At 44.4% G+C, this 17,889-nt stretch overlaps 1 protein-coding gene across 1 annotated transcript in view; it reads left to right on the top strand.

The window, feature by feature from the left end:
• T265_15436 (hypothetical protein) overlaps window positions 1-13,927 on the top strand; it is a gene marked incomplete at both ends in the record, with an annotated part of 26,536 nt that extends 12,609 nt beyond the window's left edge. Inside the window, 4 exons of the mRNA XM_009178112.1 lie at window positions 4,058-4,116; window positions 4,158-4,260; window positions 4,314-4,400; window positions 13,877-13,927. Of these exons, the coding sequence (XP_009176376.1) occupies window positions 4,058-4,116; window positions 4,158-4,260; window positions 4,314-4,400; window positions 13,877-13,927 (300 nt within the window). The remainder of the gene's footprint in view (window positions 1-4,057; window positions 4,117-4,157; window positions 4,261-4,313; window positions 4,401-13,876) is intronic.
• Window positions 13,928-17,889: the final 3,962 nt, after the last annotated feature.

Raw genomic sequence — 17,889 nt, 5'->3', positions numbered from 1 at the left:
AAATATCGGGTGATAGCGGTCTCAGTCGAACCTTTTTGCTTCACCAAAGAACTCATCGACCCTCTAGGCCCGACATACACCGTGATATTTAGGCATCCCCTTCATTTCCAGGGGGAAATGAGTCTGCAACCACCAACAGCAGCTGCTCAGACTGCTTGATGAGGTGATGCATGTCCCGTTGAAGAAGTATCGAATAATGGAAATCACAAGTAATTGCCTGGTACTGAGTCTGACATATTCGCTCGTGCTCGGCCAAGTCCACCGAAACACGCTCAAAAGGTTGAACAATTACATCAGGCGATCTATTCGTGGCTGGCTACCGAAGGACACCCAGATCAGCCACATCCACGCCGGTAAACAACATGGGAATCGGGACCTGGTGTCAAAAATTTGAGTGCAACAATCCCGATACAGCGGAGGGCGCGTATGGAAAAGCTTCTTTCTACCCAGTGCCGAGTACTACGCAATGTGCTCAACGATTCCGCATTTGGCCAGATTGTTCGGGATCTCAACCTTCCGACCCGAGTCCATGTTGCATGCGTGAACACCAAGGAAGAGCTGGCGGTTGCTTGGGGTGATAGTCTGCACAACGGTGTTGACGGTCGCGGTTTACGAGAGTTGGCTCCTTCGCCTCTTTCCAACCGATGACTTGTATTTCCAGAACGATATCTTATATTCTCCTGTGACCCTTCCACATCCATCGCCTATATTTATTTATTATGTCTGCGACCATGCCCTTCAAAACTGAACGATAGTAGTGTTTGATCACCGATTATCTGATATGTTTTTAAGTACGGTGTTGCCTGTGTATCAGTCAGAACGCTTTCGCTTGCAACTCAAATGCGAATCGAAGACAGTATTAATCCACTGGTTGAAGAATGTTCACCTATAGGGCGAGATTGCTTAGTGGTTAAAGCGCAAATTTACTGACCAGAAGGTCCGCGGTTCGAACCCGACCTCTGCCTCTCAACTTCCCATGTCTAGGCTTAGGCAACCTGGTAGTATCCCGGCCCTCGTGCTTCCTTCTGGTGGCATGGCAGCTAGGCACCGAAAGGGTGTTACAGCTGAAAGATTATCTTATCTAGAACTGTCATAATTACAGTTCGAGGCACATTAGCAGAATCCTCAAAACAAATTTTGAAATTCCTGAGAATAGTTAAAACACGTCGTTTATCGAAGTTTGCGTAGAACGGGATTCCAAACAGATATGTGAACCGGGAGTGAGGGGATGACACCAAGCGTCCACAGCAGATGAAGTTCTTCAGTCCTCGACAGAATAGTCCACAATAAGCATGTGAAGTAAATCTACCGATGGGCGTGAAATAATGTATTCCTGCTTAGTGCTTCCTGCGCCTTGAAGAGCACGTGGCATTCTGAAAATTTGCTTGCGAGTGCTTAAAGCTTTTCGGTTTGACCAACTTATCTTGTCTCTGACGCTCTCCCGCGTGATGGTGTAAGCCAGTGTTTGGAATTGATACACGGAAGGCGGATCTTCTCACGCTGATTTCGAGATAGTGTAAGAGCTAGCGTGCTAGATTTCGACCAAAAGAATCCCTGGTTAGTGTTCCCCTCAATTTCTCGATTGTTTGTGTCTAATCTTGCGCTGCTAGTTGGTATCTTCGTGCTTCTTATATGTACGTACGGTTATTTCCAGGACAGAGGCAATGGCTGAATGGTTCCATTTGGTGTGATACTAGCGCCTATTAGATCTTAAGGACATCGTTTTCAGCATCGTTTCTGTATTTAGCCATCTGCGATAATTCAGCAGGACTCACTGGATGTATGTCCAGGCAGTTGTTTCATTCGAAAAATCCAGGGACAGTGTGTCCACTTTAGTGATTTCGGCTTTGTATTATCAACTAGTGACGAAGCTGGGGTTGATGATTGACCTAAAGGTAGCCCAGTCGCGCCCTCAATGGCGCTCGTGCATCCAAGCTATTGCCTTCAATGCGTAGCTCCTTTTCCAATCCCCCCCACTTGACAGCCCACTGACAGTGCTGGATTTATGCACCAGTTTATCAGCTCCCGCCTGCAACGCGCAGCTACCTCCCCCCCCCCAAACCATCGGTGAACGAAACTGCGGCAGCTTCAACCACTGTACGGCGAGTACGCGGTTATTATAGCTGACAATGATGATGATGATAAAGATAGCCTTATTGGAGTGGTGTACGAAGCACTCTTAAACTAAAGGTTTTGCGGCTGTTTCTTTTCCTTAACCCACTATTTGCGTTACACAATGGAACAAAATTTGAGTGAGATCACTAAGGTCATAGAGACTGAATTATTCATTCAGAACTAGAAGCGGAAGCACCAAACTTTACCCTTTTACCACGGTTTCCAGTAACTGAGATTCTTTCAACCCATAGTTTACTTAAAGATACAGGCACTTGTTCTTGATCGGAGCTGCCGCATCCCCCCACACTCCGGTCATTTCGATCGTCTATCTGGATTTGTGTGTTCTGGTAGACGCGTACCCACAAAGGCAAAACACAGTGTGAGAAAAACAACATATTCGTATATTTCGAATGATTTTGGGCAGTAAAACAGCTTGCGGGTTGAAGGGTGAGCCGAAAGTTTTCACGATGGGTAGAGGACACGCTTAGCAATGATCACCAAGTTCGCTGAAAATAGGGAAATCTGAGCGATTTTTTGTTTCGTTGCACATCCACTCGAATATTACTTTTCAATCCATTGTACTTTCGGCTTCCATCAGCTCATTACTTGAATGGTTTATGGTGGCATCCCCCTAGAGATATCCCACTGAAGAGAGGCCATTCCTTTGAAGAGGTCCTGTAGGCTTTTCCCCGTTCTGGTTCATCTTGAGCAGCCACTACCGTGGGTAGCTTGAGTGGGTAGACACAGGCGCACAAACATCAGACTGTCGACTAGTCAGAAAAAGTTACATCACCAAGCTCACAGATACCGGGCCTGTTGTTACATTTGGAAATAGGCACACTGGCCCTACTGAAACTCCTCACTGAATGCAGCGTTCTCAAAAAATTCACTATGGTCTCATATTTCCTCCTTGAGCTAATTGTCTCGATACGTTTTGAATATTGAGCTCGGCTCGTCATCACTTTTATTGAGAATGTATTTTTAACGCGTCTCAATCTCAGTCCACTATCCTGGACTACTTCGACAGACCATCTAACCATAATGGTCAAGTCGAGGCCCATAACGAGCAAATAAATCAAACAATAAAAAATAAATAAATAAATAACAAATAGCAGAATAACAAAAAATAAAAAAATAATAATAATCAAATAATAAAAAAATAAAAGCAATAATAAAGCAAATAAAATCAAAAGCCCAATGGCAGTGAATGGCCTTAGGCCATCCCAGTTTGCTCCACATACACTCAAGAACCATGATCAACGGATTCATTTTACCGAGTACAGATGAACCCGAACAGTGCTCCGCACTACAAGGCATTGACCGCTATTCGGATTGTCTGCTCTGACGACACCAATTGGCATTTCAGTAATAAACGGGGCAACCATGCTAGTTAATCACAAGTGGCCATGCTGCTAAGCGTATTTCCATCCATATGTCCGGTTTCGCTTGATCGTCCTCAAAAGGGGACAACGTAACCCACCTTAGGAACTACTACTCCAACAGATGCTAATTTTTTGTCGCACAGTTTCCATTTCCGCGCAGTTGAATCCTTTCATCCTAACAGTTGTCAACATCAGGTGCATTTTCCAAAATCAAGGGTGTGCAAAACATCCTGCGTTGTTTATCAACAGAACGGTATTTAGAATACCTCTACGTGCTTTGCAGTTTGGTCCGCATACCACTACCCTTTTGTTCAACTATTCCGCTTCACATGTTTGTCCCACTGGACTTCCTATTGTTTTACCTATACACTGTTAGTAGTTTAGCCCATTCGTTGGTGCACATTGCCTCTGGAACGTCTATTCCGATTCGCACTCTACGGCACCCTTTCTGTGTGTCCATGCGGACATCTTTCTTCTGTGTACCAATCAGTTATGCTCCATTATTCGTCCTTCCTCACACAGTATTACGTGGAAACCCGTCTTTTTTCGTTTTGCCTTAGAGTCGCCCATTCGGTGCTGCCCTCATGTTCGCTGGTATCGACGAGAACGGTCCTCAGCTGTAAGTTGTCCTATCTTTCCTTGTAACTTTTTCAACCCTAGAATACACATGGATCCCAGTGGAACATACATCCGTTACGACGCGAAGGCCATTGGATCTGGATCCGAAGGCGCGCAACAGGCATTGCAAGAAGTTTTCCATAGCGTTAGTGCTTTTCCATTCGACTAATGCGTAAACCTAATCCTACTTGGTTCTAGAACATGACCTTGCATGAAGGTTGTAAGCACGCATTGTCCATTCTCAAACAAGTCATGGAGGAAAAACTGGATTCGACAAATGTGGAGGTAGGTCACTTGGGGACAGCCTTCATATTCTTTCTTTTCAGCTAGCCACAGTTAGTTCACAATACAATTTTCATCTGTATAACAAGGACGAAGTTCATAACCTAATACAAGAGCTCGCTAGTTCGTGATATGATGAAGCGCCATGCTTCCCTCGTTGTTTTTCACAATATAAACACCTTACTGAAAATGTTTTCAATATGTATTGGCGGGCGGCTGTTTTTCCTTCGAAAGCATTTTAACATCGGTGAGCAACACGGCTAAGTGGGACATGCTCTACTGGGAGGAATAAACTGAGGGACGTTTGGGAAACCCAGTTTAAGTGAACCCAGAAGATTTTTCGGCATGATACGCTACTTGTCATAAACGGGAGATTGGGCTAGAATTAAACTACGTTCCCTGTTTATTCGTAGTGAACTACTCATAAGGTTGCTGAAAATTCTTCAACAGCCCACTACCGGTTTTGCCCTTCATGGGGTTCATCAGGTAGGCACAGTCCCCGAGTTTCCGCCAAGCTTACGTTCTACTTGAGACCGAATTGCACGAAATTAGCGAAATACAGATTTGGTTTTGCGAGAGACTCATCTGGAACCCAGTTGAATCTCTCGTTTGTGATGTTTCCAGGCAGTTGAATGTGCAATACGAATATGCAAGTATCGCGATATCTCGAATATCGTATCAACTGAAGCATGAGGCGGCCTGTATACAGCACATTTAGTTGTAGAATATAATCAACGAGAGATTCACTTCAGTCCCTTGTGGAAACAAACTTGATTTGCAAATGAGTGTGTTTGTCGAAAACAGTCCAATTTGGATTCAAGCAGAACATATTGATGACGGAAACTCGGGGAATGCGCCTACTTGCATAACAATGCCTACGGTTACTGGACACTTCGTGGCCGACAGGTGAAAGCTTAAAATATCCACTGTTGATAGTTTTTTAAGTGTTGGCATGCAAACCTCAGCACATGCAAATGAACTGAAAAAAGTAATATCAACAAGATGTGATTACTGCCTATCATTCAGTGAACAAATTGATTAAAATTCCGTATGGCACTTCAGAATTTCGCTGCCTTTCACGGAAGTCCGTACTTCCCGTGGATGCCATGTCAATGACGTATGCTAGTCTATCGATAAAATTATCTGATTTTAGATTCTATCAAGCGGTGAAGTGTTTGGTGACTTAGTCACAGCTTACAAATCTAGTTTACTTTTCAAAAGTCTGATTACGAGGCGTTCTAGCCGAAAAGGACGAGGAAACCTAACGGAATCATTATTACAATTTGTTGAAGAACTTTTGGAACCGATCGGGAATTTGTCGTTTCGGAAAACCCCAGAAAACAGTCGGTTTTCCAACCCTTCCCGAAAGATAATTCGTTATAGCTCTCTCGGAATTTGTAGTTAGCATTTAAATCAATATCATTTGAGCAGTCCTTTTGTCCCAGCGAAACTCTTCCTATTAGTCCTGGACTCGAGTTTCGTTCCTACTGGAGCTCATCAGCAGTCCATGTTCCCTGATCATGCATGACTCTGAGCCCTGGACCTCTGACGTGTGAGGTAGACGCGTTACCATTAATCCACCGGCACGTGCTGGATGCACGTTAATTATTACTTTCGAACAGGCGACAACCAGGGCAATCACTGGGTGGTGGTATTTTGAGCACTGGGGCAAGCCAATTATATCACCCGAGGGTGATGGTTAATGTGGGTCGATGGAATGCAGTCAACAGGCTCGTTTCGCGTTTCGATTTAAACTACAGTATGGCTAAAGATATACAGTGCTAATTTGCTGTAATACGGATGCCACTCGAACCCAGTGTTCCCTTTCCTTGATATGGACTAACTGGTATAATTGCGTTAGAATAGGAGGACTGCTCAAACGAGAGCGATATGACTATGCGTAATGGAAGGGCTGTAAACTCAACGCGAGGTCATATGCACAATGAACTCACTGGTCAGATTGACGGGTTAGAGACTTGCTTCCGATAGGCTAAAAATTAGGTCCGTTGGTATATACGGTACATATCCCCCAACTTTTGACCATCAATGTTGCCAAAAGACTTCGTCATCCCCGTATTGCCTCGAAGTAACATCGCTTCTCCGCCTTAAATGACATTTCGTATCGAGGCTTCTGCAGTAAGCGAAAATGGTGGACGTGTTTACCAAGTTTGATTTGATCATTGCCAATTTCTTCCGGGTTTTCGATCGTCTAACTATAGATCACGGCAGGACAAGTTTGTTCCCAAGACTGCACATAGAACAGTCATGCCACCCTTTCGCACTCCAAAGTGGTAGTATGACAACTAGGTCACCAATCACATTGACAGTAGCTTATGGTTGATCGTTAGCGGATTTACGCAGGGACGAGTTTCCAACAGAAATTTATTCTTGACCATGGCTCTCGTCGTGCCATGAGAGTTACACGAACGATGGTCTAGTGCTGCGCTTCTCAGTTTTGACCGCTTTTCAATTGACTGATGCGACCGTGCATGTATCCGTAATCCATACAGTTCCAATTAATTGAGCGCCGGGCATTCGACTTCGTAGGTTTACGTAATTGGTTTTTACTTTCTGTCTACGCATGTGATATCTTTGCATCGCACATCCGCTGATACAGACTAGTTTTATCCGCCTTCGGGTATGTCCTGATTTTCGTACGTCTGGGCTCTGAAATTACGATAACATCATGTTTTACTTGAGTGGATGTCAACTTTCATTCCATCGACACTGATTATCGGTGGGCTGGCCGTTGGTGTGCGGCTTACCAGGGAGTTTCGCAAGAGTAGTTTTGATAATGCCGAATGAGCGGGTCTTCTGTGTGGATACCTGGACCCTTTGTCCTACAACGATATGAAAAATAACTATCCAACCGCAAAATCTACTGAGGTCGTTAGTAAAAAAGGGACTTATTTAATAGAGGTTGATTTTCTTCAATTTGCTCGCTGAGTTGTCAAATTACTCAGCTTACCGTTTCCTCGCAGTTCGTCCCTGTCAGATAGCGTGTTTCTTGGTGAGAATCAATGCTTTCTGATCACCCATGGATTCGCGACATTAAAGGGGGTACGTAACTTTTGCTGCATTTTAAACACAAAAATGCTGTACATTCATCTGGTGAAACAAGATAGTTCTTGGTACACAACAGTTCCTCGATTCTGCTGGTTGTGCATGTGTGCACCAACCTACTGGCAGTGAGCAGGGATTTTCCACAGATCAGCTGACAAACAGCTGCAGTCCAGCTATCCCAAACCATTACTACAACACCGACACACCTATTTTGAATCGCCAAATATGCTGTCCAGGACCAGTATATTGGATTTGTGGATTTGTTGAGTCCACATCTGAGAGAGCATTTCCTACAAGGGAACGCTGCACCAAGTAAAGTCTGTAAATTGAGGATTGTCTCACAAATCCAAGTTATTTATTCATGGGTCATACGTTCTGAGTAGACTGTGAATCGTAAAGTTCCAAATAATTTCGCACCAAATCGGTTGTCGCGTGGTGTCAGCCACATCGCCTTAATAGCTGTACACAGCAGGACAGATAAGCAAAGACCGGCTACTCCTAACGCCTCCCCCTTTTCTTTCACATTCGACATCTTCGTGCACCCATTCTTAAAGTGTGACGCATCCGTTCACCTCCACTGTCACTAGCCGCAATATCTACAGTTGACTGGGCCGCTACGGCAGCAGGCACCTTGGAACCATTGTTCAAACCTAGACACCCAGTTCATCTGGTACGTTCGCACGCTGAAACAAGATGAACGGTGGACTGTTTATTCGTGTACACTTGACTCGGTTTTTATCGATATATACCGTCCGTTGGAAACGATTATTCGCGACCAAAGTGCGGTTCTTGAACTGAAATCTCTGTCGGTTTCCGGTCGCTTTTAAGGTGCTCGCTTCTGGTGATCCACAAGCAGTTGCTGCAGGTTGGTAATGTTTTAAGCGACCGAGCTTAAGGTCTCTGGTTGAATGCTTTTCCGTTTATGGTCGTCTGTGTGGTTCGTTTGGCTGCATCTGAGGGTATCCTGTAAACGCAGCCGTAATTGCTCTCTGCTCAGAGTATTCGCTTTGGTCCCAACAGACACTCAAAGACAGCCTTTACTTTGCTTCGAGCGCCCTGTTATGGTGGACTGAGTGCTCAGATGTTGTTGGTACCAGGGATATGAGTGCGAAGGTAGTAAGACAGCGCTTCTGATACCCACTTTGGTGGTCGTCTTGGACTGGAATAGACACTCAAAGCCTTTACTTTGCTTCGAGCGCCCTGTTATGGTGGACTGAGTGCTCAGATGTTGTTGGTACCAGGGATATGAGTGCGAACGAAGGAAGACAGCGCTTCTGATACCCACTTTGGTGGTCGTCTTGGACTGGAATCGAAACGCACGGAATACGGCAGACCCGTGATGTAGTGAAATTCTGCTCATAGACGGTTTCTATGCAGCACTAACTTCCGAAACAATTGGCGCCGAATGATGATCCTGGCATGCGAGCTAACCTCGAAAAGGCATGGACCACGTGGCGATTAGCTATAGGTCACTTGGGTCAATCACCGAAGGTCGCGTGTTTCGGAACATCCATGGGGACTCGGATCACGCGCTTGTTCGATGCTGATGCTTGTTATGCTTTTCGGGGGCCAACAAGATGCACACATACTGCTCCGGGCCATTAAGAAGCTCTTTAGCCCTGATGTAAAACAATTCCATCAAATCCACATGTCGAAGTTCCTTTCGTACAAGCGGTCCTCTGATGTTGACCCTCACTGAATTCAACTGTCCGCAAACCTCTTAAATGCTGGACCCTTCGCTTGTGGAATGGCGCAACCAACCATACCCGACTACCGGATCTCGAACAACGTCCTGAAATTGCTCGAAGTTCTGACACGTATTCCTCCTGTTTAGGGCGCAATATCGCTAGACAAACTATCGGACTTTAGGTGAAGAAGGGTATCTGTGTGGATCGAGAAGCTTGGGGCATCCATATGTCTGAAAAGATGGAGGATGCGATAGACTCTAGGAGTGTGCATAAACTTTTCCAGCTGGTACACGTAACGGGCCCAAAGAATTCTTATAGGAAAGAAACAGTCACCAAGTTGAATGGCTCGGTTGTGTTTTGGAAAGAAGAACGCCTGAGTCATTTACCTGAACACATTCAAGACCGATTTAACGGAAAACTAAGGTTACCCATTCAGATTCCCAGCCGGTTATGGGGCACTGGACAGTTAACTGGGGAACCCAAGGGCTTGAGAATGCTTCCTGTCCCTCAAACGCCACTGAGCTGCTTTTCCCGACGAACCTTAACCAGCTCCTCAGAAATAGAGGTGAAATCCTCACTGAGTACTTCAACTTATTCTCCCCTATTCTGGGCTCAGACCATCCCAACTAACTGATGTGAGTTGTGTCCATTTTCAAACATCATGTTCGCATTGAGTATGGCAATCACAGAGGAAGTAGCCTGACCGCCCATCCTAACCATACTCTTTGCGGTGATCATTTAGCGTCGCCTTTTGAAAGCGTATGGAAAGGGATTCCGATCTGGAAGCGGCTGTTTGAACTACGTCTTCACACCCCTTCGAGTGTTATAGCGACGACATGTGTATCGGTGTCCTACACTCCTTGAATTCCGGAGAGTGATCGACTCTATGGACCGCACCAGAAATTGGTGACTTTCATGCACCGTTTCTATTCACATACGTACCAGACCATGATTACGTTTACCAATTTGCGCCAATTGTTGCATCAATCGGACATCTCACTGGTTCTCGAGGGACGCGTGTATCGGACTACAAATTTGGCCATATTATTGTACGGCCTCGACAGGTCGTAAATTCGGGTGGAGACTCTGAGGCATTGTCAGGTCCGTGGTCATCAGTGTTTCTGAAGTATGGCTTGAATTGGCGAAATTGCGATGAGGTTATCAGGAGACTTGCGTTTTGGTGAATCATGAATTACTTCATTCACTGAATGCATCCAGCACTGGAGACTTTGGTGGCTGTGTTATGCGTGCGAGGTACCGTTTGCCGATACGCACAGTGTTTCGGTGCCTAATTCTGGGTAGTGAATACCCAGACAGGTTGGGGGAATGTAACGTGGATGGGTTGAATGATGTTGTTCTTCTTGGATGGAGTCCAAGTGACCCGCCCTGTGCTTGACTGGAAACAGTGACGGTTAACCGATATCAGTGGTGTTCATGCTGTCATTTTTACCTAGCTTGTCTGACTGAATGTTGTAGGTGTGGGCACCTCGGATGTTTGTGATAGGCTAGCCTTAGGTCCCTTCACTTCCTGGTTTCCCTCTCTTTTCTATTATTAGGCTATATTCAGGTAAATTGACATGACTCTGTGTCAGTAAAGCACCAGTGTTCTCATCTGCTGTCTTTGTGGGTCGTACTTATAATGAAAAGACCATGTCTAGCCAAATTCCTAAGAGGTTGGATGGACAAGACAGCAATATTGGGGCTTGTAATAAACTCCACATGGCTGCGAAGGGTGACCTACCAGCGTATTTTCGTTTTTTGCCTGGTTTTGTCGGTCTGAATCAGATCAGTTCTGTAGAATCAGTTGCACGCAGAATTAATTCACTCTTGGTAGCATCTCTTCCTTGTGGATGACGTGACATCTGTTCCTCCAGAGAAAACACACTCGATGAAGTGCAGGAACCTACCTTGTAATCCCTCCAAGACTTTCGAAAGAGAGTGGATAGTGCCACTCAGCCTCCGAAAGGAAGCAAATGATCCACGCCAATACGAAGGTATTTCTAGAGGACTGAGTTGATATAGCAAAGCAGCTGCTCCACACTAGGGTTTCGTGAAGGGGAACAAACTGTCATTGGACAGAATGTCACATCCCGCTGGTTTTGCTGCAGGTGGACTGATGCCCCATGCAAGGCGATCGAAATCCGCAGCAGAATTTTAGTGTGCTGTCTGCTGTTTTGGACAGCATATTTTTACCTACGAGAAAAGTTATGGGGTCCAGTAATCAGGGTCATTGTGTACACGCATCTTCGGAATTCCGCCACCTTGCATACCTCAGGTGGCTATATACTCAAATGAGTATTACTCCGGCATATTCGGTCTGCCTCAAACGCGTGGGTGTTATTCTGCAAGGTGGGAGTTTACGATGTGCTAGGCCTCAGCCCGCATCTTAACTTTAACGATAATAATTCGGGACTTGATCGTGGATAGCTTGTATTCCACGAATTGCATATTTCAAAGTGTTAATCAAGTCATGGCTCAATATTATGTGGACAGTTGGGGTAGAAATCCCACGAACGACATACCTAAGTACCATATTCACTCAGAGGACTAAATATTGTGGCCTTCATTCACCAATTTTTTTGCTGCTGTGACTGATGGTGATGGAGGCATGTAAAACCACTTACATCCTCTTAGCGTTCTCTTTGTAGACTGTGCATTTAGTTACACTCTACAGCAGGAATCCTGTCCACAATTGCCATTTCTTACTGTCTAGTACTGTTTTAAACTAGTTATCCGAACGGTCTTAATAAAACAAATAAGAATTCTTCCGTTGCATACAATGACAAGTGCCGTATTGTTTTTACGTGGTAAACATCCAACCTGGAAACAAAACACGGTATCTGTTTTTTCTTCTGAGAAACGCCTGTCTGGGCCACTCAATGGTCTCCTGCTTCGGAGTGCGAAGCAATCGTTTTTCGTGAAGAACTTGCATCACGGGTTTGCAGGACAGTCCGGATATGTTTTGCTGTCAATTCACTTGTGTACTGCAGTCAACAGACAGAATCAAAGACAAACACAACTAACTGACGAGAGGACCGATGACCAGCAAATTAGTCGCCGAATCGCCAGGGTAGTACCAGTGTAGCGAAAAACTGCTTTTGTTTACAAAGCTTCCGGTTTCCATTTTCCAATGACAACTGTCTGTGCGGGTCAAAGCAAACGTCTGCTGGAAGTGTACAATGGGATTTTGAATGCAGTATCCGTCTCCATACATTGTTTGGTTTAAAGTAAACTGCAAAGAGTTATTGTTTAGTTGAACGTTCGGGCCAAAATAAAGCCGCCAATAAACAAGATGAAGGAAATTGTTTGTCACTCATCTACATACCAATTTGGTTTTCAAAGAAGACTCATCTGGAACCCTGCTGAATTTCTCGTTTATGATGTTCTTCAACAATGTAGGTGATGTATTACGTTTATTTATTTATTTATTTCGGTATCTCGAATATCGAAACATGAGGCGGCCTCGTGCAGGACGTTTCCAGTTGAAGAAGAACATCATAAACAGGAAGTTCAGTTGGGTAAGTCTCCTGTCACAATTAAAGTGGTATTCAGATAAGCTCATTGGTCGAATGTCGTGCAATTCGGGTTCAATTAGAGCACAAGTTTGACTCAGAGGAATGTGCCCATCTGATGAGCCTCAAGAAGGGCGAAGCCCGGTCGAGGGATATCTAAGAGTTTTCAGTAACTTCATGAGTATACAAAGTCAAGAAAAATTAATTGTTCAATCACAATGTTTCCAACAATGTTCTTCAGTATTTATCCATGCAAGATTTCCGAGATTTTATTATGGGACGTACTCGCTGACGGCTGGTGACTACACTCATTCTCGTAGCTGTTGATCAGCACTTTCCATAAAGCGCGTGATTTTGCAGCGTCATTTGCAAGGTGCTCACAGAAACGTTCCAATTTCCTTCCTCTTGGAGATCAGATCGATCGCCTCATCTGTCACTGTTCTACTTCTGTGATGTAACACGTGGAATACATGCGTTCATTGATTCACTCACGTTGTGCACACGCTCCAGAACATTAACCGACCACATTTTTTCATCCTCATTTGACCGACTTCGTGGTCCGCACTGAATAGCAATCCAACCGCAGTTTGTTTACTCCTTCGGCAAACTTGATCTACGGGTATTTGCTTTTTTTTAACGAATGGAAATGTTGCTGGTGGCGCCCAATTTTCTTGTTATAATGACGAGCAGAAAACCCTTCACCATGGAGATATCTTAGCTCTCTGATCCTATAGTGACAACCTGCGGTCGCAGAACACTCACGTGTTGAACCGAAGTACTTGCATTTACGCATGAGTACCCGCATCCCGATAAATACACAGATGGAATCAGAACGAGAGAATGTCTAAGGAGAGGTGCAACCATTCGAACTGAATTGACACTTGAAATTACCTATACTAAACTATTTAACAGATCTGAATTTCTTCAACCAAAATCACTGGTTTGCACAATGTGTCGAACTAAAATAACAAGCTTGATGTGCAATGCAGTTACTTGCCCAGCTATTCGAGAACATTACCCTTTCCTTTTACCATAAATCACCCAGCTTCAGGCATATGTGAATGGACTTGACGTGATGTGGAAAACAATGTTTCCAGATACTAGTCACTGACATTTAGTTGTTGTTTCTCTTGCCTTTGTCCCACTTACCACGGGCTACATTCTATCAAAACATGTTTGGGGTTAGGACTAACCGGAAACTTTTACCTATATTCAGGATCTTACGGTGCAAGGCACTCAGCGTGTTCTGCAAAGCCGGGCACCGTTTTACTCTCTGTTGGACAGCAGTGTGTTTCTCATGGACAGTTGGGTGGGTTTGAACTTTATACACTGTTGTGAGCTCATATAAGAGTGTTGGTAAACTCACATACAAAAATATCTCGCAAAAAATTATAAGACCAGGGGATTTCCGCATGTATCTTCTCTATCACTGCACTGACTCCATTCATTTCTGGCACGTATATAGGAAATCGCACGTCATGTCCCTATGGTTGTTTATTTTCAACACTAGGTACATGAAAATCAATTAGACGATATATGTTGCGAAATAATCAAGTGGCCAAAGCGGGAGAGCGCCATCCAGACGAGATGTGTGGCCTATCTCACTATGGATAATATCACACTCAAAAGGACTATCATCATCATTGACAGCACAATATCAGTGTTCAACGTTGTTGTTTGTGGGCTGGGATATTGTCAGGGCGCCAAAACCTAGACAAGAGAACGAATAAGGCCCTCAGCTGAAGCTTTTGGCTCAGAACTCCAAACTGCAAGACAGCGTCTTTTGTCTTAAAATGCAGGTTCATTACCATTCTTACAGAGTAACTATTCACGCATATTCCAAACGTCGACCTAGAGGACCAGAAGACTGTGTTCGTCAGACCTCCAGCCATTGGCCAGCTGGTGTCGTGCGGACATTCCCTCAAGTATAGCTCGTGGAGACACAAACCATCATTCCACGGTAAAGTCCAGTCTCCTCGTGAGAGTCACATCGACCAGCTTCCAAATTACGAGCTAACTGTGAGATGTTAGTCGCGCAAGACATGGACTACCCGTGTCGTTTCACGGCGATAGACAAAGCGCTCCGGGAAGAAGCATCACTATTGGCGTTGGAAAGGGTTAATAAAATGATTGGAAAAGAAATCTTGCTGAAATCAAATTCCCCCGCTTATGGCGTCATGGAACAAAACGAGTAAGTGAGGGGCAGTTTCTCAATAGATAAACAAAGATTGCCGACGTGAGTATCATCGGACAAAGTATTAGGGTTTATTGGCCAAAGTTATAATGAAACCAAGAGGGTGCATGTCCAGAGAGTGGGGTCGAGATGGACCAAGTGGTTAGAACGGAAGGTCGGTCGTTCGAGCTCGACCTCTGCCTCTCGACTTCCCCTGTCTAGGCTTGGGTGAACTGACAGTATCTCAGCCCTCGTGCCTCATTCGTGTGGCATGGCAGCTAGACACCGAAAGTGTGCTACAGCTGGACGATGTCCAGAGAGTTATAGGGGCTGTTCATAATTTTCAAACTCGCGCAATTTTATTACGACTTGACATAAGATTTTGTTAAGTGACTTCTCCGATGGAACACTGCCCTCAGGTTCCGTTTTAAGTGATCGAAAGGTTAGCACACTACAAGATGATCTTCGTAAACCCAAATGGTCGAACAGTAGGAAAGACTTTTTATTAGCCCTTTGTAGTTTGCTCTCCTTCAGTTACCGTTTTCCAAAACAACCTGTCTCCCAGTTTTCTTGACCACGTTGCAATGAAGCACCGTGAGGATAAAGGATCGTGCGCTGCTATTTCTGCAACCCCTTTTATCCGTTTTTATCCACTGCTATTACAGTCGTGCAGGGACATTTGAACGCATCTATGTGTTCTCGTCTTCCACCCATTCATTTGCCCCGGAACTGGATACAACAACACACAACTGGGTCAAATCACATGACTAGTAATGTATTCAGTAAAAGAGAAAATCAAGTGTGAATAGACCGGATGGTCTGTGATAATTCTGACCCAAGTTTCCAAAAAAGGGCTCATTCCATTAATGGTTGTGGAGTCCATGTACCTACTAACATCTGAAGGAGTAGATTCCATCCCAACAGATTTCCAGGCTGAATTCTGCTGCTAGACCCCGGTGGTTGTATATGAACATGGCATTTCTGTGTCTCGAGCATTCTGGAGACATGCGTGTGCACAACGCATCACCCTAACAAAAATAGTGATAAAGACAGCCCATCAAACGTCAGAGAATTTGCATCAAGAGTTGCTAAGTTACATAAGGAATACTTGGATCAAAACAGGTTTTTGGTTATTAGGAGAAAAGCGCGTTCACTCAGATATCAACAGCAACTGCTTTCCAGTACGAAAAACAGAATAACAAGAGCGCCTCCCAATATTGGGATAAGTTGGTTTGTCGAGAACTTTGGGAACCCCCTTTCTTGCTAGAAGAAATATACTTTTAACAATAGAAGTTCCCCAGTAAACTCCACTTTGATTGCCAAAATCCCAACGACATTGCTTAATGAAACACAATCGAGGTGTGATTTCCACTAAGTGTTTGCATTCTTCTGAGTCATTTTTGTCTCAATCCATAAGCAAAAGCTTGTTGTATAAAATGTACTTTTACTACTGTGAATAGTCTTAGTATTACTGAACGTAAGGCTTCCGAAATTACGCCTTTCTGTCAGCAATGGGAAGAGCTATTGTTGCGGTTTTTGTGTATTGCAGCCACTTTTTTAAATTCTCTCGGATGGAAGTGACCCGATGATGATATTTGGAAACGTCGTTTGAGCTTGGGATATTCTTTTATATGGACATAGGTGTTCAAGGTTGACATCGTTTTGTAGTCAACTTACTCCTTTTCTACCATTTAAGGTGATGCTATGTGAACAAACCTGCCGTCGAAACATCCGAATGCTCTATATGGTTGACTAAAATAACTTTTAGGCCGTGCCGTACTCGGTAGTGCCTCAATCTATACTGTCCTGGTTTATCGACAGTCGTTCTGCTTTGTTCAGAGAGGTCACTTTTGGGATTGTGTGCTCCGAAGTGTCTGGTGATAACTCTCTCATTTCAGTACCGAACTTACATAAATTCACGTTCAAGCTTTTCTCTTACTTGTACATTGTCACGGTTAAACTTGTATCCTTACTGGTCTTCGTGTACGTAAACGAGTGAGACTTGTTCAAGCAATCTGATGCAGTCAAGTGCGATCCGGTGGATAGATCCCTTCCTGGTTGTCAGCATAGTGCAAGATAATCAGAACATAATGCAACACGATCCCGAAAGATCAACTAGGTTGCGTACCAGTTGATGTCTAAGCAAGCAATCACGTTGCGAATATTACCTAACCTTTGAGAAACACTTGATTGCAAATGGAAGTGGACGAATTATCCACCCGCTCGCGTACTGATGATGTCTCCTGGAACGGTGACGTAAGGATCACAAACCAATCACCAAGTCCGGTAAACATACCGACCACCACCTGATCAGTAACCAGTAAACCCGCCCGAGTTACTAATATTTAGGTAAATCACCTACTGAAGTACATGCTTCTACTTCTCTCTCTCTCTCTCGGATAGTTGATTGTGCAACTGCTCCCACATAGCTGAGCCCTCAACCTCCTAAGGTGCAGCGAAAACTGGATCTTTGATATACTAGTGGAGGGTCAGAGAGCGAGCTAGTGGATGTTAACGGAATCTACGTACAAATGCGTGGAAGAATAACAGAGAAGTAGTATGACCTATTCTGATGACTCGTGAAAATAACGTCGTAACATTCTGGCAGTTAATTCACTCTGATTTTAGCAAAAATGCTATTGTGGAAGGTTTATCAGCGCCCGGATTTAACTGGCTATCTAGTCAGTGAATAGATGCATCTTGTATTCGCAGTGAAATGAGAGAACGGAACCTCCAACTGAACAGGGTTTATTTCGTACAATACCGCAGTAGCGTTTTTACGGGTAGACCGCTGCTGCATTTATGCTGCAAAACAAACAAGACCAGTATTAGGAGTGGATAGGCCTTTGCATTACCAACAGGCACACCGCAAACCCGTTCGACGCCTTCCGTTAACGAAACCGACAAGCAACAAGACCATAGGAGTGGATAGGCCTTTGCATTACCAACAGGCACACCGCAAACCCGTTCGACGCCTTCCGTTAACGAAACCGACAAGCAAGCACTTTTCGTTCAACAAGGCCACGCGTATATATATATATATATATATATATATA

This window comes from Opisthorchis viverrini (genome assembly GCF_000715545.1).
Source record: "Opisthorchis viverrini unplaced genomic scaffold opera_v5_498, whole genome shotgun sequence".
In the NCBI taxonomy this organism is placed as follows: domain Eukaryota; kingdom Metazoa; phylum Platyhelminthes; class Trematoda; order Opisthorchiida; family Opisthorchiidae; genus Opisthorchis; species Opisthorchis viverrini.
The sequence above is the reverse complement of the archived record's forward strand: the minus strand, read 5'-3'. Positions and strand labels throughout refer to the sequence as shown.